This window comes from Mastomys coucha, unplaced genomic scaffold (genome assembly GCF_008632895.1).
Source record: "Mastomys coucha isolate ucsf_1 unplaced genomic scaffold, UCSF_Mcou_1 pScaffold15, whole genome shotgun sequence".
Taxonomy (NCBI): domain Eukaryota; kingdom Metazoa; phylum Chordata; class Mammalia; order Rodentia; family Muridae; genus Mastomys; species Mastomys coucha.
In genome coordinates this window covers 49,309,607-49,335,231 of record NW_022196897.1, presented here as the reverse complement: position 1 = coordinate 49,335,231, position 25,625 = coordinate 49,309,607, and the positions used below count along the sequence as shown (strand labels likewise).

At 42.6% G+C, this 25,625-nt stretch overlaps 1 protein-coding gene and 1 long non-coding RNA gene across 3 annotated transcripts in view; one reads left to right on the top strand and one right to left on the bottom strand.

Moving 5' to 3' along the window:
* Positions 1-933: 933 nt before the first annotated feature.
* LOC116090230 lies at positions 934-4,712 on the bottom strand. The gene is made up of 3 exons (XR_004118619.1): positions 3,490-4,712; positions 2,640-2,679; positions 934-1,769 (listed from the first exon to the last, which is right to left on the bottom strand). It is a non-coding gene; the product is annotated as an uncharacterized LOC116090230 (long non-coding RNA).
* Positions 4,713-7,547: 2,835 nt separating this feature from the next.
* Dpp4 (dipeptidyl peptidase 4) overlaps positions 7,548-25,625 on the top strand; it is an 81,411-nt gene continuing 63,333 nt past the window's right edge. Inside the window, exons 1-2 of one of the 2 annotated variants that reach the window (XM_031370423.1) lie at positions 7,548-8,042; positions 8,529-8,613. In XM_031370423.1, the coding sequence (XP_031226283.1) occupies positions 8,037-8,042; positions 8,529-8,613 (91 nt within the window). In that variant the 5' untranslated portion in view covers positions 7,548-8,036. Of the gene's footprint in view, positions 8,043-8,178; positions 8,614-25,625 lie in introns of those variants that run through there. The other variant, XM_031370422.1, reaches the window with a different exon arrangement.

Genomic DNA, 25,625 nt, shown 5'->3' with positions numbered 1-25,625 from the left:
AGTTTGTTCATGGTATGTTTGGCACAGAGTTTAAGAATGAAGAAGGGCCTCAGAGCCAAATAGATGGTCAGTCCTATCTACATCACCCAGGCTTGTTTGTCACAATTGATGTGATTTGAAAATACTTAAAAGGAGGAATATGCCCAGTCTTTGAAGAAGATAAACATCTTTCAAAGAAGATCTTCAGCATGGGAGGAAATTGAGAAGGAGATAGCAAGAGTTAGAAAGGAAACAGAAGGTGAGGCACTAATTTTAAAGATCCAGGAAGACTACCTCATCAGGATAGAACACTGACCTGTCAGCTCCCTGCCTCAAGGAGAAAAGCTTTACAATGGCCAGCAGAGCCTGACTAGTCCTGGTATTTGGTCTTGAGTTTTGCTTGCTAACCTCTGGTAAATTACAATAGTAAGTTGGCTGGTAAACCCTTTGGTAGTAGGAACGTGCCTGACTCTTCTTCAGATCCATACACTGCCTGGCACAGGAGCTCTTCGGTGAGTATGGAACATCTTTCAGCTTCCCTCGAGGGTGGTTTTTGTTTATATACCAAAGCATTCAGGCTGATGGATGTAACAGAAACTCTTAACTATAAAGACAGAAACTTGTCTAATGAAATCTCCAAAGTATCCCTCAGAACATGTTTTTTTTTTTCCCTTCTTGACCTCCTCAATAATAAACTTTTAATAAATGCAGTAACATTGTCTTTTCATAAAAGATTGTTTTATACCAAGTATTTTAGCAGTGGTCTAGATGTATCATCAGAATTACTAAGAGTATGGTGTGCTGGAGACCTGGCTCAGTGGTTAAGATAACATTGTCTTTGTGAAGGACAAGATTTAGTTTCCACCACCAACACTGTGGCTCACAGACATCCCTAACTTCAGTTCCAGGAGATCCAATGCCTTCCACAGACATACATGCAGGCAAGATACTCATACATATAAAATAAAATTTAAATAAGCACACACACGTACACACACACACACACACACACACACACACACCCTAAAAGCTGTGCTCACATTACTGATCCCATTCATGCTTTCTCTCTTCCCCTCTCACAGAGTGCAGCCTTTAGGGTAATTAAAGGAAACAGAGACCAAAGAATGAGTTCTGAGCTGCTCTTTCTGCTGTAAGAGAAGTATTATCAATGGTGTCTTAAAATATCTAAGAAAGATTCCTAGAAGCTGAGCCCTCACTCTGCATTGTGGAATAAATGCAGAACACCAAAATGAAAACACACTAAGCTTGCCATTTCACAACTTACTGTCACGTGGGAATCACCCATCAGCCCATGGGACTTGACAAAACTAAAAGCAGGCAGGAAAGTGTGAACACTTTATAGTAAAAATGAGAACGGCTTCAGGCCTTCCCTGATGGAGCCTGTTGGCATAGGGAAACAGGAAGTAAGAAAAAGCGTGTTATAAGACTACTGGGAAGGACACGTGGGATCTTTTTTGATAGCACCTGATTTGGAAGTACAGGTCAAAGGCAAGGATGCCAACTGGCATTTGACGACCTCTGACCATTCTGGGTAGATTTCCACGAAATGTTGTAAGTCTGAGGTCTCATTTGCACATACTGAGTCTCAGCACTAACATCTTGGAGGTTTATTCTTCCAGAATTGATGCAGTATCTCCATCATGCATATGGAGCCAGCACACACAGCATCATTCTCTGATCTAGAGAGACTGGAGTGGTCACCCTGAAGCACATATGAGTGTTGATAATGCATGCTGAGTAAGTGCAACGTCATACTGGGAATCGGATTCCTGAGGGGCAAAAAAAAAAAAAAAACTTATTCTTGTCTAACAAATACACATTTTCATATGTGCATTTACTACAGTTATTTCTAAAAATAAACAATGGACTTATTTCTTGCTCTATTCCAATCATTACTATGTACATTTCCCTTATTTTTGTTATTCATAAAAAGAAAAACAAAATTAAGAAGCCTTCTTATAAATTATGCAACTTACCGCTTAAAATTGAAAATGGTCCCTCCCTCACCAGATTTGAGAATTTTTTTTTTTAAATCTAGGTTGGGCCTTGCCTTCAGCACTACTTCCCTGGCCCTTGCTATTTCTCTTCCTAAGTCGTAGGATACACAGCCCATCCCCCACCTCAGCTCTAATGCCAATCCATAAACATCTCATAAACTTCTCCCATATCCCCTTATGTGTTTACAGCCCAGACAACAAAAAGCAGGAGCTGTCCTCATAGCTACAGCCACTTTCAAGAATCGGGTTCTAAGGATTTAATATAGCTTCTCATGAATCATGTAATTATTTCTTAATGCAGAGGTTGAAATAAGCAAGTTCTTTAAATTAAAAAAAAAAAATCCACACACCAAGGAACACCATGAGAAGAGCACAAAGGTCTCTGGAGACTGGCTGGTAGCTGGTTTAACAGGTATTTACTGAGCACTTGAAGGTAACTGGGGAGAAGTGAGCTTTGATCTGAGATCCACAGGACTTGTATTATGTGGTGGATCTGATTCTCACAGGTAGAGTACCCTGCTTGGCGTCCTATGGTGTCTTTGGTGTCCTATGGTTTATTTAGTGTCCTAGTTATGTCCTTCACTGCTTCCCCCTACCCACCCCCCACACACACCCCTGCAGCCAGATAGCCTCTGCCCTAACCTTCTCTTTCCAGAGTAGGATCTTCTGGGCTCCCAGTTCCCTAAGAGCACACAAAGAAATATGATGTTATTATTTATTTATTTTTACATTTATTCAATGATAGTGCCTCAGACACCTTACTAGCAATGTAGAAGAATGGGAGAGAAAGGTAGGGAGCAGGTGAGACATTTCCATTCTCCAAAAGGAGACAGTTTAGCAAACAATAAGCCTTAGCTTGGTTTCTGCTGTTTATTTGGTTCATTTTTATGTGGGTACCTACCCATTCCCTTAGTGCCACCCTTATACAAATACTATTGTCTGTTATCCACTCTGTTCTGCTCCTTAGGCTCTTGGGCTCAGCCACCACAAAGACAAGGGATTCAAGACAAGGGATTCAAAGGAGAGGGAGAAGGAGAAGGAGAGGGAGAGGGAGAGGGAGAGGGAGAAGGAGAGGAAGAGGGAGATGGAGAAGGGGAGGGGGAGGGAGAGGGAGAAGGAGAGGAAGAGGGAGATGGAGAGGGAGAGGGAGAAGGAGAGGAAGAGGGAGATGGAGAGGGGGAGGGAGAGGGGGAGGGAGAGAGGGAGGGAGAGGGACAGAGACAATAGACAAACAAACAAAACCCTATAGCATTCATTTCTTTGGCTTTACATCTGCTTTGTTGTTTATTCTAGGAAATCCCAACTCCAGAACTTAGGTTCTCCAAAGGAGCCATTAACATAGTAGTTGCAAGGATACTGTGCTATTCCTGCATATCTGGCCTATTAAAGTAATAATTATGATAAATGGGCCACCATTATGGATATAGCCTGTCACCACAGCGAAATACTTGAGATACTAACATTTCAAATAGAAAAGCTTCTGTTGACTCACAGTTTTGCAGAGTTGGACCCATGGTAAATAGGCCCTCTTGCTTTAGGCCTATAATGAGGCCAAGTATCACAGCAGGGAGCCTTGAGGCAGAGCAAAACCACTTCTCTTATTCCTAGGAAGGAAATTTTAAAAGGAAGAATTGGAGTCCTACAATCTCCTTTGAAGCCATGCCTCCCTGACATGAGCACCTGCTACAGAGCCACACTGCCTAAAGGGTCCATGATCCCAGTAGTACCACTCTGGGGACAAGCTGTTAAGAGTGAATCTTGGGAGATATTTAAGCCTTGACAATGTGGTACTTAACAATGGAGTCAGTAGTTGGTGACAGAGTCTGGAAGGCAGACATCTGACCAAAGTTTCTGCTACTATAACAGAGTGGCACAGACTGGGTAAATTGTAAACTTCTGGAAATTTATTTGACTTAGAGTTCTGGACACTGAGAATTGACAACAGCCTCCTTGCTGTGTCAGCAAATGGTGGCACCCATGCGGTAAGTGTAGGAACAGGGAAGAGAGCAGCACCTCCTGCCCACCATTACAATTAATGAGCTCATAGCTGCTAACCTCTAACCTACTCCCACAATAATGGCCTCCTATCCATATTCATGAGGGTCATGTCCCAACAACCTAGTCACTTCCAAAATGCCTCACCTGTTAGCACTCTCATGATACCAATTATATTTCAACAGAGTTTTGGAGAAAACACTTGGGCCATGGTAGTCTCTCATTAAGTTTCCAGGCTCAAGACTTCACAGGCCCTGGATGCCTGGTGGAAACAGATCTCTTCAAGAAAAGATTCTGACCCAGGATGCTGTCACTTATACATACCTTAAATACTCTTCCAAGCTTTCCTCAGTACACATGGCATTTGGGATGCCCTATGAAAGGGAATAATCAGACCTGCCTGGAGCATTCGATACTGATCCTGAGTTTATATGAATTTCTCTGGAGTTAGAACACTTCCACATTGGCTGGACAGATGGCTCAGCAGTCAAGAGTACTTACCCTTGCGGGAGACCTGGGTTCAGTTCTCAGCACCTAACAACCCTCTTCTGAACTGCACAGGCACTGCATGCAAAATACCCCCAAACCTCTCTAAAAGCAAAACAGCAGTACAGTCTGTGGCTATGACCATAAACTGTTGCGTTGTTTATGCATTTGCTTATGTGAATGAGCATATAAAGCCTATCAGGCTTCCTTATGACGTTTTCAAAAAAAATTGCTTTTGTTGATTCTCCTACCCACCCCTTCACCCATCCCCAACTGTGTTGTTGCATAGCATAAATTCATAGTATAGTTCTAGAAACTGGAAGTCTGAGATGGTTTCTGCTGGGATCACCAGGATATCAGAAGTGCTCTGCTCCTTCGCAGGTTGTTTGGGAGCATCTGTTTCTCATCTGCTCCAGTTTGTAGAGAACGCCAGTGATTATTCTCTAAACTATGAAGATTAGATTAAGGAGGATGAGCCTATAGGGAGACTCTGGAATCATCTCTCCATACCAGTAAGGGGATTTGAAGGCACCTTCCAGAGAAAGCAACACAGATCCTTGTCACTATGCAAGTGCATCCCTAAGTCAGGGCATCCCTTCTAATCTGGGAGATAAGTCACTACAGCCCGTATGTCTACCACAAGGAACAGCAACACTCACCAGAACTCTGGAGTTTGGAAACACTGTGCATGGTAATTGGGGTGTGCTCCTCCACCCCTTTGCTCAGTGATCTGTGGGGCTGTTTCTTCTGAGTACAACTTGGAGTGAGACGGGGGAATCTGCAAGTCTACATTATTACAGTTTCTCTGCAACTTGAATTTCATGAGCTGGTAGATGCAGTGCTTAGTATAAAAATGGTTGAAGCAACCAGGTCTAATAATAGAGTCATGAAAAGTGCCCAGGGTTTAAGAGCGTATTCATCAACTTAAAGAAAACAAAACAAAACAAAACAAAACAGCTGCATCTTATGTGTACAAGTACTTGGTCTGCATGTATGTCTGTGCAAAATGTGCGTGTCTGGTGCCCAAAGAGGCCTGAAAAAGATACTGAGTCCACTAGGAATGGAGTTATAGACTCAGGTCCTTTAGAAAAGCAACAAGTGCATTTAACCTGTGAGCCACATCTCCAGCCCTGGTCTCACTCTGTAGGCCTGGCTGGCCTGGAACTCTGCCTCCACCTCCTCAGTCCTGACACTGAATGTATGTGCCGCCATGCCTTCCACCGAGGTCTTAGCTAGCTATCATTATAATCAATTACTCCAAAACTCGGGGAACCTCCTTGAAGGTGGCTACAATGACAAATGACTACTCTCTATTTCAGCAACTACCTTGCTCCCAGGTTCTAGAAGAGGTTGAAGGCACAACCATGAAACAGCAAGTCTATCAGTTTGCTAGAGCTGCGGTGACTAGCTACTATAAGCTAGACAGTTAAAAACAGTAGTGATTTGGTTCCCTAGTTCTGGAACCTAGGAGTGTGAAGTCTCGGGAGCCCTACATAGAAGGTTCCTTCTAAGAGCTGTGAGAAAAATATCTGCTCTCGACCTCCTTGGCTTGTAGGAGCCCATCTTCCCCCTCTGTCTTTTATGTCATTTTCCCTCTGTGTATGTCTCTGCTTAACCATTTTATAATGATAGGAGTCATATTGGGTTAAATCATCATAATTTAACACACAGAGGACCTATCTCCAAAGTAGAAGATCTGGGAGTTAGGGCCTTAAATGTATATTCTTGCTTAGAAGATTTACTTTAAGAGGTATCACTAACTGAGTTCTCAACAACGCACAGAGTTTTACCTAGTCACCCAAATGATGAAGTTGGCGTACTCAAACACGTCGGACTTTATGATGGAAATGGCGTGCATTTGTGGAAGAGACAAGCCTCACCAGATTCCACGAGGCAAAAGTGAACCCTGAGTCAGAGAACCTGGATTCTGCCGTGACTTCTCCCACTGTGGTAATGCCTCTCCCTCAACACTTGGCCTCAGTGGCTTTATGGAGAGCACCCTCTCACCAAAGAGAAGCAAAGGAAAATGGCACAGCTGTCGTGGAGCTGCTCTATCAAAGCCCTGCTCAGGAACTCTTCCTAAGCACACATTCTGTGTGGGAAAAGAGATGATGGGATAGAGTATCTATGCCAACTCAAGTGGTAGCTAATATATTGACTAGCCGACTCATGAAGGATTTATTTAAAACATCATCCAAAGGCTGATACATGAAAACTCGTAAAATGCACAGAGTGTGGAAAAATAACTGTATATAAATGGAAGATTTATTTCAGAGGACAAGATGATCTATTCTGTAGATGCATCCAATGAGCCTTGGTACAGGCTTTTTTGTGGTTATTACTTTTGCTGAGAGCCCCAATGGCTGATAGCAATGAGCCTTCTGATACACTGCTCCTTAACTGATCTTTTTAGTCTGCTCTCTTCAGCTCTGGCTCAAGACTCCACTGAGTCAAGACTCAACTTCTTTAGGTGTTAGGAGAGAGCGGTAGAAACAGATTGGACACTTGGGAGACATAATAAAGAGGACGTGGGGGGGGGTGCACACACGCGTGAGTGTGTACCTTAGTCTATTTGTGTGCCATGCCACGGATGATTTATACACTTCCTGCCAGGCAGTGTTAGCATATGCCTTTAATCCCAGCACTTGGGAGGCAGAGGCAGGCGGATTTCTGAGTTGGAGGCCAGTCTGGTCTACATAGAGCGTGAGTTCCAGTACAGCCAGGACTAACCAGGAGAAACCCTATCACGAAAGAAAGAAATACACTTCCTTAAATTGTGCAGACATGAAAGACTAAGGTCCAGTGGCTTCAATATTATAGCAGTGTCCTGCACTCTTAATTTAAACTCCATAGCGTCATGGCTGAGAGTTCGTGGAGTGACTTGATGTCGCTGTGCGTAATCTCCCTCCCTGCAAAACAACACATTAATCACGTAGAACAATGCTTAAAGTAACTTCCCACTTAAGAAGTGGTAGCGTTACTTTTTTTCTTGACAAGAGATGCCTGCAAAATAAGTGGAAATTCCCTGGGGAGGATTAATACAGATATCCAACCTGAAGTGTCATTCAGAAGTGAACAATAACCTTTTCTCTTTCTTTGCCAGCCAGATAACATGGGACACTCAACCTCCTTTCTCAGCCTGGTAGACCTCTCAGGGAAAGGGACAGGAGAACAGTGAAGTGTGAATCTGCCAAACTCCATGCCCTCTTGGATCTCAGCCGCCTCGCTTATCCACGCAAGGGGGCAATAGTTTAACCCCAAATGTGCAATGTCCCTTTCGGCGAAGGGGGTTCGATGCCCCCGTATCCCCTACTCACGGGGGCCCTGCGTGCCACTCCCTGGTTCTCCTAGTGGTCCTTCTGCGCTGGGTCAGCTGCCCCGCGCCCACACTGCGCACCGAAGCCCGCCTAGCGCTAACTAATGTTTAACTCCGGCCGAAACTTGGCGGCGAGCTCAGGGTGACTGCGTGCAGAGAGCAGTGGCGCAGGACGTCCGTCCGCGCGGTGACTTCTGCCTGCGCTCAAGCTTCAGAGTTCAGTTTCAAGGAGCCGCCCGACCATGAAGGTGAGTGCACGCCGCGTCGCACCTCCCCGGACCCGGGGTCGGGTTGTGGGTGATGTTTCGATAGACTCTCTCCAAACTGCCCCAGTTTTACTGGAGGCAACCAGACGCTGCCATTAGGCGGAAGCCACGGGGCCAACCTAACAGGTGAAGGCACGTCCGTCCCGGGCACTAGCTTAGATCTGTGGCATGTCCTACTGGAACCCAGGCACTGAGCCTTGGAAATCGGGGACAGTCACCCGTGGAACGCTCGCGGCACTCTCTTTTGGCTTCAGACGGGTGGGTGGGAGGAGAGAAGCCAACAAGATCATAAGATCATGCTCGGGGCCAAAATTCAAGGGCTTCTGCCTGAGTGAGCGCCAAACCCCTCCAGTCTACTCGTGCACCTGCAAACCCCTCTGCCTCCGAAGGGGCCTAGGTCCCAACCCTCTTCGCAGAGGAGGATCAAAGGCTTCCCCTCTAATTGTTTGCAATCTGACCTGCTTGCAGACACCATGGAAGGTTCTTCTGGGACTGCTCGGTGTCGCTGCGCTTGTCACCATCATCACCGTGCCAGTGGTTCTGCTGAACAAAGGTAGAACCTTGCACATCTTTAAAAAGAGAGGGTGGTTGGAGACGGGGTCAGGTGGCATGCGGTCTCTCAAAGCCGGCTTAGTATGTTGGGGGCCTTGACTCCTGTGCTGGGTTACTGTTGAAGAGACTGATAAGTCTCTCTAAATGCATTTGCTGCTTCTGGGGGCTCCGGTGTTTAGGCCCTGAGGCTTCCTCGTTTTGTTGTGTATAACAAATACACACTTCCTGACACTGGGAGAGAGGCGCGGTTTCTTTGTATTAAATGCAATGGAAAGTATCTTAACTTCAAATTGAGTTTAGAAGACTGTGATTGTAGAGCTTCCAAGGAAATAAGGCGGCTTTTGAAGATCCAAAACAGAGCAATGAAACAATGAGAATGTCTTAAGTGGAGTGAGAAATGTGAAAGAAAGGAGAAACAGAGCAAACTAAACCAAACCAAACCAGGAAATCCAGAGATTTCTCCTTCAGGGATGATGAGAATTTGCCAGTTGGAAGATTCAATTGTAGAGAAGTAATTATTTGACCATTTTAGAAATATTGTATCACTAAATCGCCAGTGTGCATAACACAGTGACCTGGAATCAGTCAGCTTCTACTGGGTTGTTTCCTTGAAAGTCCCTAGCATGCATTTTCAGCTTGCCAGAATGTTCCAGTTTAGCCTCCGGCTTTTGGTATAAACCAGAGAATGGAATGGCACTATTGGATGCAAGCTAAGGGAAATAGCTAACCTGGATCTCCCTCCACTCCTCTTCTCTTGTGAACCACTATGAATTACACATTGTGTACATTCTATACATTGTGCACACTCTAAATCAGTCATCACCCGAACCAGTCTCTCTCGGTGGAAATGTAGTCAGGTGGCCTTAGCCAGACTTCGAGGCAACAACTGAGAATTATAGCATATAGAGCTTATGAAAATCATTCGGTTTCATGATGGAGCCAAGGTACCAAAGGTTAATTAATGAACCCTCTGCTGATGATATTTAATCAAGACACCAGTGGTTATTACTGTTTTAGGCAAACTTAGTTTTGTTGCTCAAGAACTAAGAAAGATCAGAAGTTCAAGGCATCCTCAGCTAGAGAAGAAACTGAGGCCAGTCTAGAAGAAACTAGGTCTTTCTCAAAGTACATTAAGAGAAAGAAAGAAAGAAAGAGAGAAAGAAAGAAAGAGAGAGAGAGAACGAAAGAAAGAAAGGAAGAAAAGAAAAAGAAAATTAAATAACATTCAAAAATTTGGGTGAGGAAAGGTAAGCTGTATCTGGAAAGAAACAATCTCCAAGTACAACCTGGAGAGACTGGTTCTCTTCTCTACGAAGCCACAGAGACATCACAGATTCCGAGAGACGGGTTCTCTTCTCTACGAAGCCACAGAGACATCACAGATTCCAAGAGACGGGTTTTCTTCTCTACGAAGCCACAGAGACAGCACAGATTCCCAGAAAAAAAATTGTAGCCACAGAACTTCTCTGAGGGAAGTTTGTGGGATTACGGCCTGTGGATAAGCCCACTTGAGATGGCCAAAGAGTAAACTTAGGGCCCAAGTCATAATCTTCCTTGCTCAAATTAGTGTTAATTGTAAGAATTAACAATTGTGTGTCTGCCTACTCCAGATACTCCTTGAATATCTGGTGCCCGTGGAAGTCAGAAGAGGGTAGTGATCCCCTGGGACTGGAGTTACAGATGCTTGTGAGCCATCCTGTGGGTGCTGCAAATTAAACTCTCTTCCTCTCCAAGAGCAGCAAGCACTCTTACCCACTGCCTAGACACCCCCCCTCCTTTAAAATACTTGGATAGGAGAATTTTGAGCATGTCTGGGCACTCGGGATTTGTAGCGGGGACGAGGGTTGACTGGAAGGAAACACAAGAAAAGTGGCCCCAAACAAGGTGCAGTTCACAATTTGGAAGCTGGAAGCTACTCAGATATGAATGGCTGTACTTTTGTGACTGGTTAATCTTAAGAAGGTGTGGGGGAGGGTAGCAGAGGCTGCCTCCTGAGAGCCGGGTAGAAATCCGGTTTCCTGGTAGCTTGTTTACACTTACAATGCTCTTTCTTTTTACTTCTGAATTCTGTGTGTTTAGATAGGAAATGAAAGTCATCTTGCTTCAACTCTTACTTTATCATAAGGGGAAGAGATGACTGCCTGGTCCCGCAGCATTCTCACTAAGTCAGCAATACCTTGCCTGGGCTGTGCCACACAGGAAGGGATTCTTACAAGAATCCTGCTTCATCCGGATGAGATGATGAGATGCTGCCCTGCCCAACCCAGAGGCACCCAATGTTTATCATCACATCAGTTCAGGCAAGGAAGAAATAGAAAGAGAGCCTAGTAAAGGAAAAGGGATGGGAGCATTAAAGGGAAGGGGAGGGACAGGAGCATTAAAGGGGAGGGAAAGAGGAGAGGAGAGGGGGAATTCATTGCAAACAAAAGAGACCTAGAATTAAATTCTCTGCAAAGCAAAGAATTAAAGAGCTAAGAGAGGCCTGGAAGAAAAGAGCAACCCAAGTTCTTCCCCTGAAAGGCTAGTTTAAGGCGAGGTCAACTGTTTCCGTATGAAATGCTGATGTCAACTGAACCAGATGCAGTAAACACAAAACAGGACAGGGAGGAGAGTCTTAAGCATTGTCTTTTAGGTTGTAAAGATAAAAGGCTTTCCCATAGCAGAAGTCAGAGGAGAAGCTTGCCCTTCTCTAGGAACAAATAAAGCCTTCCTGCTTGGTATATGCAGAGTGTAGTGTGTAAAGCAACTCCTTAAACTTCCACTTACCTTGTTAGAAACATGTTGCCTTTCATTTCCCAGAGAATCATCAGTGAAACATACCAACACATGTTACCTGTAAGAGAAGCCAATGGCCAAATGGAAATGAGGCGTTCTCTTGCAGTTTGTGATTACTTTACGGTGTGATATTTGAAACACTTACTGGTCAAATAGTTTTATTATTCGGCTTAATTATGGAATAGGAGTATCCTCTTTTTGTTCCTTGCTCTACAGTAAATTTCCTCAATACCTTCCTCTATGTTTATAAGAATCATGACTTCTCATCCATCCTCAGTACTAAAGAAACCCAAATACGAGGAGAAAGGAATCACCAGGAAGAGGAAAGATAGCATCTATAAAGTTTGCCTGAGAAAGTCTAGGAGCCATTCCCAGTTGAAAGAACAGAGATGATCCTGAATGAAAGCTTTGTGTATGTAAGAGGACAGTTTCTCAATAGCCTGCCCTGTAAGAGCTCAGTTGACTCTTGTCAACCCCTGCTCATCAGCAACTTCTCTTATTCAGGCCAGTAATTTGGGCTTTCTTTTCCCTCCCTATAACAGGCGCCTTAACTTTCTTTGCTTTGCAATCTTTCCCTTGCCTCTCGAAAGAGATCAGAAACTGAAAGAGAAGGTTGCTTGCCTGGTTAATGGCCAAAGAGTAACAACTTAAAGGGACTGACTGGACTGGCTGGATGTACTTTCAGTGTTAAGTACTGAGGCCCCAGGGGAAGGTGGCTTGTAAATGACACAGAAGCAGCTTTCCTTGTGGGGGAGAGGAGCCTCAAGGATGAAAGAAGAGTCTGCAAGTGTTTACTCTGTGTCTTGAATTGGGCTGAGGTATTCTTTATTTAATCCTAGAGACAACGTTTGGAAAAAAAGTACTATCGTCATTTCCATCTGGGAAACAGAAATGGTTGCATCTTCACTGTTGCAGAAGGGGTTTCTCCAAAGTGTGAGTGAGGAAACAGGCATTATCTCCTAGACAATGGGTGAGGAATTTGGGTGTAGATTGCCCTGGGATTCTATTCTGGTTTAGGGTCTCTCCTGAGGTGGACACCTGAATGATTAACTGAAGATGGAGAATCCTGTGCAAAGTCATTCACCTAGTGTTTAGCTACAGACCTAAGTTTCCCTGATGTGAGCCTCATAAGTCAGCAAGGCAGATGCAAGAAGGACAAAGCAAGGAGGCCTGCTGTCTGCCATAACTTAGCTTCAGAAGTGGCCATCACAACATTAATTCTGGTTTTTGGTATTAGCAGTACCGAACAACCCAGTACAGCACTGGGGGCTGAAAACACTAGAAGGTGCATATCACTGAGCCATCTTGGAGGATGGATGCCAAAGAAATTAAGAAACTTTCTCAGTGTTCTGTAGAGTAGGTATTCACACATAGACGATGCGACTTCAACTGATACTTGATACTGTTAAATACTACTATCATTGTTGTTAACTTGTGATCAAATATACAGTCAGCTGGGTCTTATTAGCAAAATTGTTGCAGCTTCTAATTTACATAGTTATAGCATAATGTCATGACTGCTAATCTCTACATTCTAAATGTTTTAAGGAAATGAGCCTGTTCCAGAGGCCTCTATTGCTATCTAATGCTATATGCAGGCAATAGTCTTGAGAATTAACATTCCAGGCTTCCCTACCTCCTCCCCCTATGTCATGCTGGAGAATCCTGGGGATTAGACTGAGGGATTCATGAGTGCTAACCACTGGAACACTCCCAGACCAGGCCAGTATCCATCCGTATTTTTTTTTTCATTTTTCAAGACAGGGTTTCTCTGTGTAGCCCTGGTTGTCCTAGAACTCACTCTGTAGAATTCAGGCTGGCCTCAAACTCAGAAATCTGCCTGCCTCTGCCTTCCAAGTGCTGGGATTAAAGGCCTGCGCCACTACTGCCCAGCCTTATCTGTATTTTTTAATGGTTTTATTGACAGTGGGAGTGGGCAAGAGCCAAGAATCACAGTTCCACCTACAATAACCGGAGACATTCCTTTCAAAGCCTCCACTCACTCAGGGGAAGCTGCGATTCTTGATTTCACCACAGAAAAGAATTTCAGGGAGACCAGAAGCCAGAGTCCCAAGGTGATCCACATCCAAATTCCACACCCACAGTCTAGAAGATAATGCCCTTTGCTCAAGCTTTGGACATACTTGTTCTACAGCAATGAAGAAGTAACCTTTTTTTTTGTTTTTCCTCAAATGGAAATGATAAGAACACTTTCGAGAGCTGTCTTTAGGCTTAAATGAAGAATACATGGAAACCCTTGGACCAATACAAGAAAAAGAGTTGGAGCTTATTACCAAGAGATTTTTAAATAGAAGGTTAATGGAAAGAGGCACACAGAGAAGAGTAACACACACTTATACGCAGGTATGAACTTCTCAAGAGAGAGTTGGGCTTATGTGTCATTACAGTACCCTTAAAAAAGATTTGATGGTGGTACTTTCCCCACATTACATCTCAAAGGGTTGCTAAGGAACTCAATGAGATCATAGGGCTGTTTCTGGGTACCCTGGAAAGGATTACAGCTGATAAGATAAAACCCAGGACACAAGGTTGCACAGGGAGTCAAAACCTTTATAGGTTCAGTTGAAAAATCAAGAGCTAAGACCAGTTTGAAAGGCCTATATGCTGAGGACTTGAACATGATATGTGGCTATTTAAAAATTCTTATTTGAAAAGAGGTCTACATAAAATGAATATTTCTATGTTAGGCTTTATTCAGTTAGGCTTTGTTAACTGTCTTCTTGACTCTCAGCTGGTGAGTCTTCAAGCAGAGGCCAATATTGGGACTGTGGAAGGGCGGGGTCCTTCTCATGTCTTACTTGTCTCTGTTTTTCAACTCCTGCCTCATTAGTAGTAACAGCTCATTCCAGTTTATCATCAACACAGTACTTGCTTTGTTTCTGATACAAGTTACATTATTCCATCTAAGCGTCACAGAATAGTTTATTTTAGAGAGATTCTTACCTTTTTAAACTTAGGGACACTGTGATACAGAAGCTCAAGGGCTTGCAAGCAAGTCATAGATGTGGGGAACCCAAATCTTTTTTGCCTTATAGCCTCCCCAGAGCCTGCCTGTTGGCTCTCAAAAATAACTGATTTGAAGAAGTGCTTTGATGGCCAGTTTTTCAGAGTTAATGTTTAACTATTGCTTTATGGCTGAATGCTAATCCTTTTGTTGTTGTAAATCACTATCTTGTAAAGATTTCTACCTTTAATCTTCATAGTTCCACCCCGACCTCGGCAAGAAGGCGGCCTTCCAATTTGAGAATAACCTGAAACCACAAAATTAGCATTTCTGAGCTGTTTGATTAGTTTCCAAGGATAGGGTTTTACGTTGTACTTCAAAAGTATAGTTTCATGTGAATCTTTCTGTGTATGCACTGATATATATGTCTCTCCAGTGTTTGGTTCACTGTGTGAAAAAATAGATAGGTGGCCATATTTATACAATTTATCCTTCTTAGGCATGCAAAAAAAGCAAGGTAAAGCAGGACAAAAGCCTGTAGTCATCTTTGCTGTAGTTTTTTAGATGTTCTTGTGGCTCAGGATGTATACAACACAGTGTAATTGTGGAATTACAATGCATGCCTTTCCTGACTTCACATTCTCCAATCTGAGTTAGATGGTCTCTATTCATAATTGTACTTAAGCTCAGCACCACATCTCATGAGTGAGTCTTATTTTTTTGTACTTGTTTCCTCTTCCATATATTATAATTTCTCAGTCATGAGAGAATTAGCATCTCTTTAGAGCTAAAGTCCTAGAGTAACTAAGCATTATTAGTCAACTCAACACTTCTTTTTAATTATTCATTCCACTTGTTTACATCTCAAATGATATCCCACTTCCCAGTTACCCCATCACCAACTGCCCCTCCCCTTTTCCTATATGAAGGTGCCTCCCCCACCCACCAGTCCACACTCTTCTACCCCACTGTTCCAGCATCCCTTTATGCTGGAGCATCAAACCTCCTGGGACCAAGGGCTTCCCTTCCCATTGCTGTCAGACAAGGCCATTCTTTGCTACATATGTATCTGGAGCCATGGATTCCTCCAGGTTCACTCGGAGGTTGGTGGTCTAGTCTCTGGGAAAACTGAGTGGTCAGGCCTGTGTTGTTCTTCCAATGGGGTTGCAATTCCCCACCTGTTCCTCCAGTCCTTCTGCCAGCTCCCCCACCAGGTTCTCTGACCTCAATCTGATGGTTGGCTCCAAGCATCCACATCTGCATTGGTCAGTTGCTGGCCAGACCTCCCATGGAACCTCCACTCTAGGTTCCTGTCAGCAAGTGCCTCTTGACCAAGGCAACAGTATTGGGTTTGGTGTTAGCAGACATGATGGATCCCCAGGTGGGGGAGTCCCCAATTGGCCCTTCCTTTAGTCTCTGTTCTATTTCTAGTTATGTGACAAGTATGTCTCTGATTCTTGTGTGGACAGCATTTTGGGGGAGGGGCTAGTTTGTACCAGTGGGAGGGGAGAAGCCAGTGTCCTGGAGATTAAATAAGTTTGTTTGCTTTAATGAGCTATATTTCAGAGGTAAGACAGTGGAAACATCTAAGGAATGAGGGAGGAGAGCAGAGGATTCCTAGAGCCACTACCCTCGTAGCCCAAGTGGAGATGTCTGCTAATCTACAGAGATGTCCCTGGCCAGCTCCTCTATCAGAGCCAGGCTCTGGGCTTTCTCTGCAATATTCTCCCTGCCCAGCTTTGCAATTCACCTGTTCAGCAAGTATCGTCGGAGCATATTTTAAATAGCAGCGCTTTGTACTGAGGAATGGAAATATGATAGCTATGACCTCTGTCCTCAACTGGGTCACAATATTAAAGGAAACCTAAACATTAACTATAACAAGAGACCTAAGAGCTCTTCTTGTAAATGATCAAAGTGCTATGGGAGTATCCAAAAGCCAAAGTCAAGTACTGTCCAGAGAAGTTTGTATAGAAACTAGCCAACAATGAAAGATTAATGATTACTGGGCCCGCATATAATCCTTCTAGTTCCCCAGGCCCTATGCTGACTCCAGGCATGCAAGTCACACCAGTATGTTCAGTTCCCAGCAATTTACAGCCCCAGGATTTGGTAGAGAGATCATATTAATTGGGATTTTTTTGTCTGCAAGAAATTAGTATACCTAGCAAGAATCGTTTAAAATGCGGAGTTTTTCATGGTGTTATCACCAGCAGCATCTTGTATAACTGGGAGCCTAAAGTAAGGCAGCATTTTAGTTCGTCAGTGTCATGACCAGAGAACATTCTCAGGGCCTAAGGTCCTTTTGCCTTTCAGATCTATCACCCTCACACTATGTGGCAGTTTTCCTCAAGGGTGTCCTCTATGGGATCTCTTGTGCCTTTTTTCCTGGTTGAGCATAGCTACTTCAATTTAGAGCATCACTACCTCACAGGACTCTTTCAGGAGAGGAGGGGAGGCTGCTCCTCATCTACGACCTATTGCATCAGTGGAAGAACTATTTCTAGAAATCCCCTGACCTGTGGTGGACCTTCCTTAAATTTTATTGGCTAAAATGTTATCTCTTCTCTATTTCTAAATTAATTATTAGCAAGGAAAACAGATCATCATTATTGGACTAAACTAAAAAACATCAGCTTATCTAGGAATGAAGAGGAATGTCCTTCTTTAGTGTGCAGGAGAGGGAGCATTTAAGTTGAGTTGAGAACTCTGAAAGGCAGAAGGGAGACAGGCTATGCAGTTGCCATGGACCTTGCTATTACTCCCTTTCTTTGTATTAGAGGGATGTGAGTTCTCTCAGCAAAAGATAACAATCCAGCTAGTTCTGCAGAGAACTGACACTTGTACCTCTCTTCTGGTTTTCTTTCCTGACTCCCGGAATGTATTGTAAGTCTGTATTTTGATGTTTCTTTTTTCCAAAGGCACATTGGCTCCAGTATTTTCCTCATCTTGGCCTCCAAAGAAATTATAAGCAGAAAAAAAAAAAAACCCTGAATTTGCAACACTTTAGATACAAATTTGAGACAATAGATGAAGTCAGAAACGTTTAGAGAAGATTACTATTCAGTTTCTCATATGAGTACATAGGAACTATCACATTTTATCCAATTTGCAGCCATAAACCATGACAAAAAGTCAATATAAAATGAGAAATTAATTTTCTGATATTTATTTTCTTTGTCTGGGTATGGATGTTTTGCGTGCATGTGTATTTTTATACTATGTGCATCCTGTGCTTAAAGAAGTCAGAAGAGGGCATCAGATCCCCTGGGACTGGCGTTAGAGGCTGTGGGGAGCTGCCGTGTGGGTGCTGGGAGTAGAACAGACTCCTTTGGAAGAGCAGCAAGAGGTTTTAACTGCAGAGCTGTCTCACCATCCCCTAAATTAGCACAATTTTTTAAGAGATGGTTTAAATTAGATCTACAAAAATTAACACAGGAAAAGTAAGACACAAAATAATTAATGGCCACAAAAAAATGCCCTACAAAATAAACAAATTAGAAGCAAATAAAATAACCTCTAATCCCTAGAAACTGACAATTTAACATGGACAAAAGAATCTTTCTGATGTTTCAAATCCTTCAAGTTTTAAGTATCTCTTAAAGTGGGGGATTAACAGACATAGTAACAATTCTGTCTAAATGGAAGCAGTTTGATCACACCAAAGAGAACCTAAGACAGAGCGGCCTCTTGTTCCTGATTTATAGCTCACTTGTGGTCTATGGTGTCAGTGGGGAAAACACTTCAGGAAACCCCCGATTTGCCCACTCCCTTAATGGAGGATTTCTTATATGACCCACCCCTCAAACCCCTACTGTATGTCATGTTCATTCTCAGGTTAAGACCCTCCCTGATATTTTAATGAGAAGCCAAAACCACTTGAAGATAACTCAGTTCGTACAAGTACATCTATGCGTTTATTCAGGATGCTGGACCAAGTCTCTAGTTCCTATCTAGGGGCAGGCCCTTCATTTGTGCCACGTATCTCATCCCTTTGTGCTTATCTCAAGATAAAGTTTCAACTGTTCCTTTGTCTGTAGGAACATTGTTTTGCTCATTTTTATTCAGTTATAAACATGTTATAATCTCTCACGTCCTCAAAAGAGAACCTTCCATCTCCTGACCCTTAACTACCATCTGATTAGTCACAGAATAGAAAGTTGGAGATCCTAGTTACAGGAAGACTTCTGTCTGCTGTTGCTGACTTGGACAAGGAAGAATCCATATAGTTAGGATGGATGCATTCCCTAAAAGGGGAGAGGAGCCCTGGTTTGGCAGCAGTCAAGAAATGACAATACCAGTCTTGAAATCCCAATGAAATGAGTCTGATAACACTGTGATAGGCTTTGGCGAAAATTTCTCTCCAGAGCCTCCAAAATCAAACCCAGGCCAGCCAAATTTTGATTCCACACCCATCATACTCTGAAGAGAAGATCCAGCTGTGATAGGCTGGACGTGGCCAACCACAGAACCTGAACTAATAAGCTGGGGACTGAGAGGTGGGGCTGGTTATTAAATCCACTGAGATTGGAGTAATTTGTTAAATGGGGACAGAAACCAAATGCAGTGGTCATATTTACGCACAGGCAAATCATGCCAGTCTCTCCTTAGAACCATTTAGTGGCTTCCCATCACCTTAAAGTGAATGCAGAGCTGTTGACCAGAAAACATGGCCAGAAAATACTTGTCCTAGCTCCCTACTGTCTCTGTAGCTCGTCCCACTTGTTCCCCTTTCTCTTGAGTTTGTTTCCTGAGTCTGAATGGCACCTACTTGCTCACCTACAGATCTTGTCTCAAATGTTTCTTATCCATCAGCCTTTCAAACTCCCCTGGTAAAAACAAAATGGACAGTCCTCTTCCCTCCCTAGTTGTTTCCTTCATGACACTCACTACTACCTAACTATCACCATTGCTGACTTCTTTGCTCCCCAGTCTCTCCTTTTAGGATATAAGCTTCCAGAAAACCAGTTTTTCATGGTGTCTTCAGGTATATCTCTGGTGCCCGGGGCATGGACTAACATTGTGTGTGGTAAATAGGTATTCATTGAATCAAAGCAGAGTGCACAAGAGAAGAGAATTCTTTTTCTCTTAAGATTGGTTTTGTGTGTGTGAATGGTCATGCCACAGCCTATATGGAGGGCAGAGGACAACAGCAGGTACTCAGTTCTTTCTTTCTATAGTATGTTCATAAATACAATTTCAAATCATCCTACACTATATTATCTGAAATTATGTGTACAGTGCTCATAGGTTTGACAAAGACGCATCAAGAATGGTCTCTTGGTGTATTTATAGTCTGATGAAGAAAGAGATTTTAGATTGTGTGTTTAACTAATGGTATAAAATGTTCTGATCAATTGGTCAAACATCTGGCATAGAAAAAGAAGCGTAAAAGAAGATGAGGAAGAAGAGGTAGGTTTGGGCTGAGCACTAACAGACCAATGAAGAGGCATGATGAGGGTTGGTGAGAGGGAGGACTGAGCCTATCAATGCAGATTGTGTACTTGTGAGGTTATGCTCGCACAAGAAAGCAGGCAGATGGCTCAAAGAGGTAGCAAGGTCTGGAAAGCACTTCCTCATGGGTGACCTTTCTCATATATATATAGATGAGGAAGAGGTAAGTAGTGAGAAGAAACTGAAATGCTTGAAAGGCAGAGATGATGATGATCATGTCCTTTGCAAGTCAGGGAACCAAGGATGTGAGGCATAGGATGGCCAGGGGTTGTCAGGGAGGAATCCCTCCAGGCTCTAAGAAAACGATTAAGCAAACAGGAAGGCCAGATGCACAACAGTGGTGAGTGAGGTACAAAATGAATCCCTGGGTGACTAGTTTTTGATGAAAATGACATAAAAGAGAAGCAGCTGACTTTTTCAGTTAGCTGCAGGCATTGGATTCATACCTCCATAAGGCCTAAGAAACCCCCACTAGTTCATAAAGTTTGCTCTCAGGATGTCTACCATGTGCAAACATTTAGCAAGGTTTAAACATCCAACCGAAGCCCTTGGAGCCGATTGCCTTTTCAGTCGTGGCTTGGGTGTTTATTAGTCATAGCACTTTGGTCACAACTATCTGTATCTTGGTCTACTTATCTCGAGTATGGGGTAAGACTAAGCTGGATAAATGAGTTAATGAGATACACATGCTTAGAACTATCCAGCCCACCAAAAGAATGCTAGAAGGCTCATAAACGTGATTTTAGATACTTTTTCAACATGCTTTTGTTTCTTAACACTCTCAGAGGCTAGAAACATAATAACATTTACTATGTGCCCCATGGTGCTAAGAAATTTGCCTGGTAAATACTGGAAAAGGGGCCATTTCTATGGGACATTTTTCCAAGGATTGTTTTTCCTTGTACCCTGGATTAGGAACATCTGTCCCAAAGAGTAGCTTTGTTAATTATGCTTATAAATGTTTTTGGAAAGTTCTTCAGTGAGTCAACATTAGAGCTTTTCAGCTTTCCTAAATGGTGATATTCTTCTAAATACCAGCTGATCATTCCCAGCTTGCACGCCAACACCCTTCATCAATGTCTTTCCACAATTATTTTCAGCTATTTGTCATCAGAGTAAGTACCCGCTAGGCTGAAGCAATTAGATATGGTCTGCGGGTCATTTATCCCTATATTATTAAGAAGTTTTCTCCATCACTGGGTCCCTATCTCTTCATATTACACTGGCCCTCACTGTTAGGCAGCTTAGCAAGGCATCAATACACCTGTTATATTAGTTTAGGCCTTTTGTTTTTAATGTCTTGTTAAGACATCCCAAGAGAGTTCTGTCAAGGGGTGAAAGAGTACCTATAATTAGAATACAGGTTATTTTTTCTTCCAAAAGCAAGCCTGTATTCATTCCTCTGAAGCATTACTTTGGTGTGTGGAGCCTCCTGAACCCTCCCTTGTAGCAGTCAACACGGCTCATAGTTCCACACCAGTGACAGCATTGTTTCTTCTTGGCCCAAATATGGAGTCCATTTGCCCTCTGCTGCTCTGTGGGGTCAAGTTCCAATTTCTTCATGGCCATCTATATGTCAATCTTAGTGTCTGTTTGTTAAACTTAATCTTGAGAATTGTGGTTTTTTTATTGCTCACAGTTTTAAGAAATGTCTACATACTTATTCAATACTCCAAATTTGCCACCTGCTTTTGTAAATAAAGTTTGATGGAAACATACCATCATTCATTCATTGAGTTATAAAGGCTGACTTTGAATAGCTACAACAAAGGCCAGACAACTTATGAGCCACAAAACCTGAAATATTTCCCACTTAGTCACCCAAGAGAAATTATGCAACTCCAGGTCTAATTATTGCAATCTTCCAACTGGTATAGACTTTACTTCTATGCAAGAAGAGCAAGTATCTACTAAGGTTTCATAACAACCTAGAGTTACAATTGGTGTTTAGGCAGAGAGATTTAGTATAAAAATCAGTGGTAGAGATGGAAACAGGAGAAAGTCTAAGGAAATCCCCAGTATAGGGAAGAACTGAGTCTAAGACTTGGGAACATGGACACTCTGAGCTCAAAATTCTGAGGTAAGCATTGAGCCTAACTGTTCAGATTCTTCTGGAAAGCAGGCCAACACAAATCAAATGGGGCTGGGGGCTGGATGGGTGTGGCTACTGACAAGAATCAGCAAGGACTGAGTGAGTCCTTTCTGAAACACAGTAGGAAGTAGGCACTCAATACACAGATGTCGGACAACCGGAGAGAGACAGATAATATCAAGACAAGAGGCAGGAGCCATAAACACCAATCAGGGCTTCCTCCTGGTGCCTGACCTTTCTCCAAGTTTTCCTATTAGTAGAAGCTAACAGGAGTCCGGTGAACACCCAGATCTTGGAAATATAGCACAAGTCTTCTCATCATTATAAAGCAAAGGCTAAATATGGAAGAGGATAGCAACACTCTGAAAAACTGGTGCAAGCTTAGAGAAATGGGCCCATTGGAGGCGAGGGACAGGCTGGAACCTGATTCCTTATTGACTCTACTTAGAGCCTGTTTTGTTCTCTATCTCACTGCCACTTGGAAGGCCTGCATTGGTGTTTATGACTTTTGCTTCTTGGCTTGATATATTAACTGTCTCTATCCTGTTATCCAACATCTATATATTAAGTGCCTACTGTGTGCCAGGTACTGTCCAAGTGTAATGGTGTGACTGAGAATGAATGGAATGAAGCCTAATGAGTGCCCCCATTGGAGTTTCCAGTCAACCAAGTGAGGCAGGCAGCAAACAAGAGGATAAGAGAAATGCATGGTGTTAGATCCTGCTAGGGCTCAGAAATAGTAGGAAGGAACACGCAACCATCTATGGCATCTTCTATCTAGATCCTTTTACTCTGTTAAATATCCGTTATGACTTTGGTTACTTCTCAAATTGAACATTTGAACTGTACTAATGGTAACATTTTCATTCTTCTTATTTTTTTCAGTGTTTGGTATCAAGCACAGGGTCTTAGGTAAACCAGGCACATGCTTTACCCCTGAGCTTGATCCTTAGACAGACTGCTACACTCCTTATAAAAGTTTGTTCATCCAACTCTCTGTTCCTGAGGTAGATATTTAGAGCCCTTGGTTCCATAGTTTCACAGGCCCTGGCTAAATGTCAACACCCTTATCAGATGCTGCTCCTGGGATGGTTCCTTGGTTGAGCAGGAAATCTACTGATGGTGACAATCTTCCAGCCTCTCATATAACCAGAAAAACATCATTCTTTACTTATTCTCTCATTCCATTAACTCTTGGGTTTCCTTTCCCTCTTCATACTCTTTGACCTGTGCTATGGATGCCTCACTAGAGGAAGCTGATGACAAGCTTGCACATATCCTACGTGTTTTCTCAATGTCATGGGCTCGGACTATCACACTGTCATTAACTGGGATTATGTTACCCATGGTCAGTTTCTAAACCAGGTGTCTCCAGGGTCTTGACGTCTTATTCATGCTTAAAGTTTCATACTTTACTTAAAAAAAGTGGGCAGAAAAGGCACACACACAGATTAAAAATTAGCAAAGAAACTTTACACATCCTAGAGAGACAACAGATTACATAAGTGAGAGAATACTCAAAAGTCTTGCTTACTATTTGGGGTATCTTTTCATGGACTTTAAGAGAAAGAGCTAGCTACTAGGGATTAGGGAAAATGGTTTTATATTTTGATGGACAGATTTAGGCTATATAACCTTTTGTCTACTGAACATGCTTCTTCCTCTTAATCATGTGCATATCTAATTATGGATAGATGTTAATAGAGCATTTTTCCTAAAAGTTCAGTAAGAAGATATAATGTTTTCTTTCACATGCTCCAGACCAGTTAGAACTGGGGTTAACTTTCTCATTCTCATACTAGATATAGCTAGAGATACACACTAGCACAGAAACTGTCCGTGAAAGGGAATAACTGATGGTTGCTTTGGACGTAAAGATATATTTCATTGTTTGGAGTGGGGTGTGCAGGCAACTCAGTGTAGGTTTGGGTCCAAGGTTGCTAGGTATACTGTTTAAAGTAGGGTGGGTACATATCCAAACCAAGTAAGGTTGCAGGTTTCTAAGCTGCTCTTTATTATTGCACACCCAAGTTATGAACACAGTGAGATTTCATTGGTCGCTACTTTCTTGATGTTGACTTATTGGTGTCAGCATCACTGCTCGGTACTCCAGAGGAGACATCTTTGTTTCTTCCTTTGTTTGCATCCTGATTTTCTATGGTATGCTTCTAGCAACACAATAACACATGCTGTAGCATATCTATAGAGTTTTAAAACCTTGATTCTAGGTCTTAAATAAAGCACATTAGATACATTACCTCATCTCATATTGAAAACTCCCCTGGGCCTTATAATGCTATTGTGTTAATTTTGTAGATTGAAAAGTTGAGTCTTTAAATGTCTGTCTTAGCCATTTTGTGTCACTATAACAAAACACCAAAGATTAGGTAATTAGTAAAAAAAAAATCAAAATTAATTTTCTTATAGGTATAAGGGATGAGAAGTCTAGGACCATGGAACTAAGTAGAATTTAGTGTCTGATGAGGGCCTTTGTGATGTCTCCTCAATAGCAGAAAGGCAGAAAGACAGATGGATATATTAATTCACTCAAGCTCTTCTATAAAGTCCTAATCCCCCCATGAAAACAGAGTATTCATGACTCAATCTCTTCCCCACAAGCCTGTCTCTTACTTTTTAAATTTTTCTTTTACTAAAAATAGATTCCTTTCTTATATAATACATCTGACAATAGTTTCCACTGTCTTTACTCCTCCCAGTTCTTTCCCACCTCCCATTCTCTCCACTCCCTTTTTGTTTCTCATTAGAAAAGAACAGGATTCTAAGAGAAAACAACCAAAGATGACAAAATAAAACATAATAAGATAAAACAAAAACCATCACCTCCAGGCAGGACAAAGCAAACCAGCAAATGAAGAGTCTTAAGAGCAAGCACAAGAATCTGAGAGCCACTTGTTTACATACCCAGAAGTCCCAGAAAAGTATAAAGCTGAGCCTAACCTCATAGACACTTAAAGTGCCAAGGTGAGGGATAAATGAAAACCCGTCTTTTACCACTACAACAGAGAGCATGATTTTTGAAGGACATTCAGACCAAAGCATTCCACCACCCTAAAATTTGTGACCTTCTCACATACCAGATACATTCAGTAACTCTCTGTTAGTGCCTGAAAATAATTCTAACACCCACTCAAAAGTGCCAACTGAAGAGGCCCATTTAAATCAGAAGTAAGTGAAACTCAAGAGAATATACATCCTGAGGTATGTTTCCTCCAGCTGTGAAACTGAAAACCCATACATCAAATGCTTTAAACTACAACAGTAGGACAGAAATGTGAAAGCTGTTCCTATTTCAAAGGAGACAAAAGTGCAAGGAAGGAATACTAGGTCCTAGGTAAGCCCTAAACACAACAGGGAAAGCCTCATTAATTCTTTTGTGTCTTGAGAAAACATTTGGCTCAATATTCACCTTTAGACACACTGGACCAAGTCTTAAGTCTCTTGAGAGCATGGATCGGAGTCTTATGCATGTTGATGTGTTTATAAAAAGATAAGGAGAGGGAGGATATGTTCTATGGAGATGTAGTCAGGTATGGGGGATGGGGGTGCCTCAGCAGACATCCCCTTGCTGCGGCATCCCCTTTCCCCTGAGGGACCAGACACACAATGGTATATTATAGAATAGTCTATTCTGGTCATCAGGAGGGGAGTTAAGAGGGTAGTGGAGGCAGAGAAAGACAGAGAGAGAGAGAGAGAAAGAGAGAGAGAG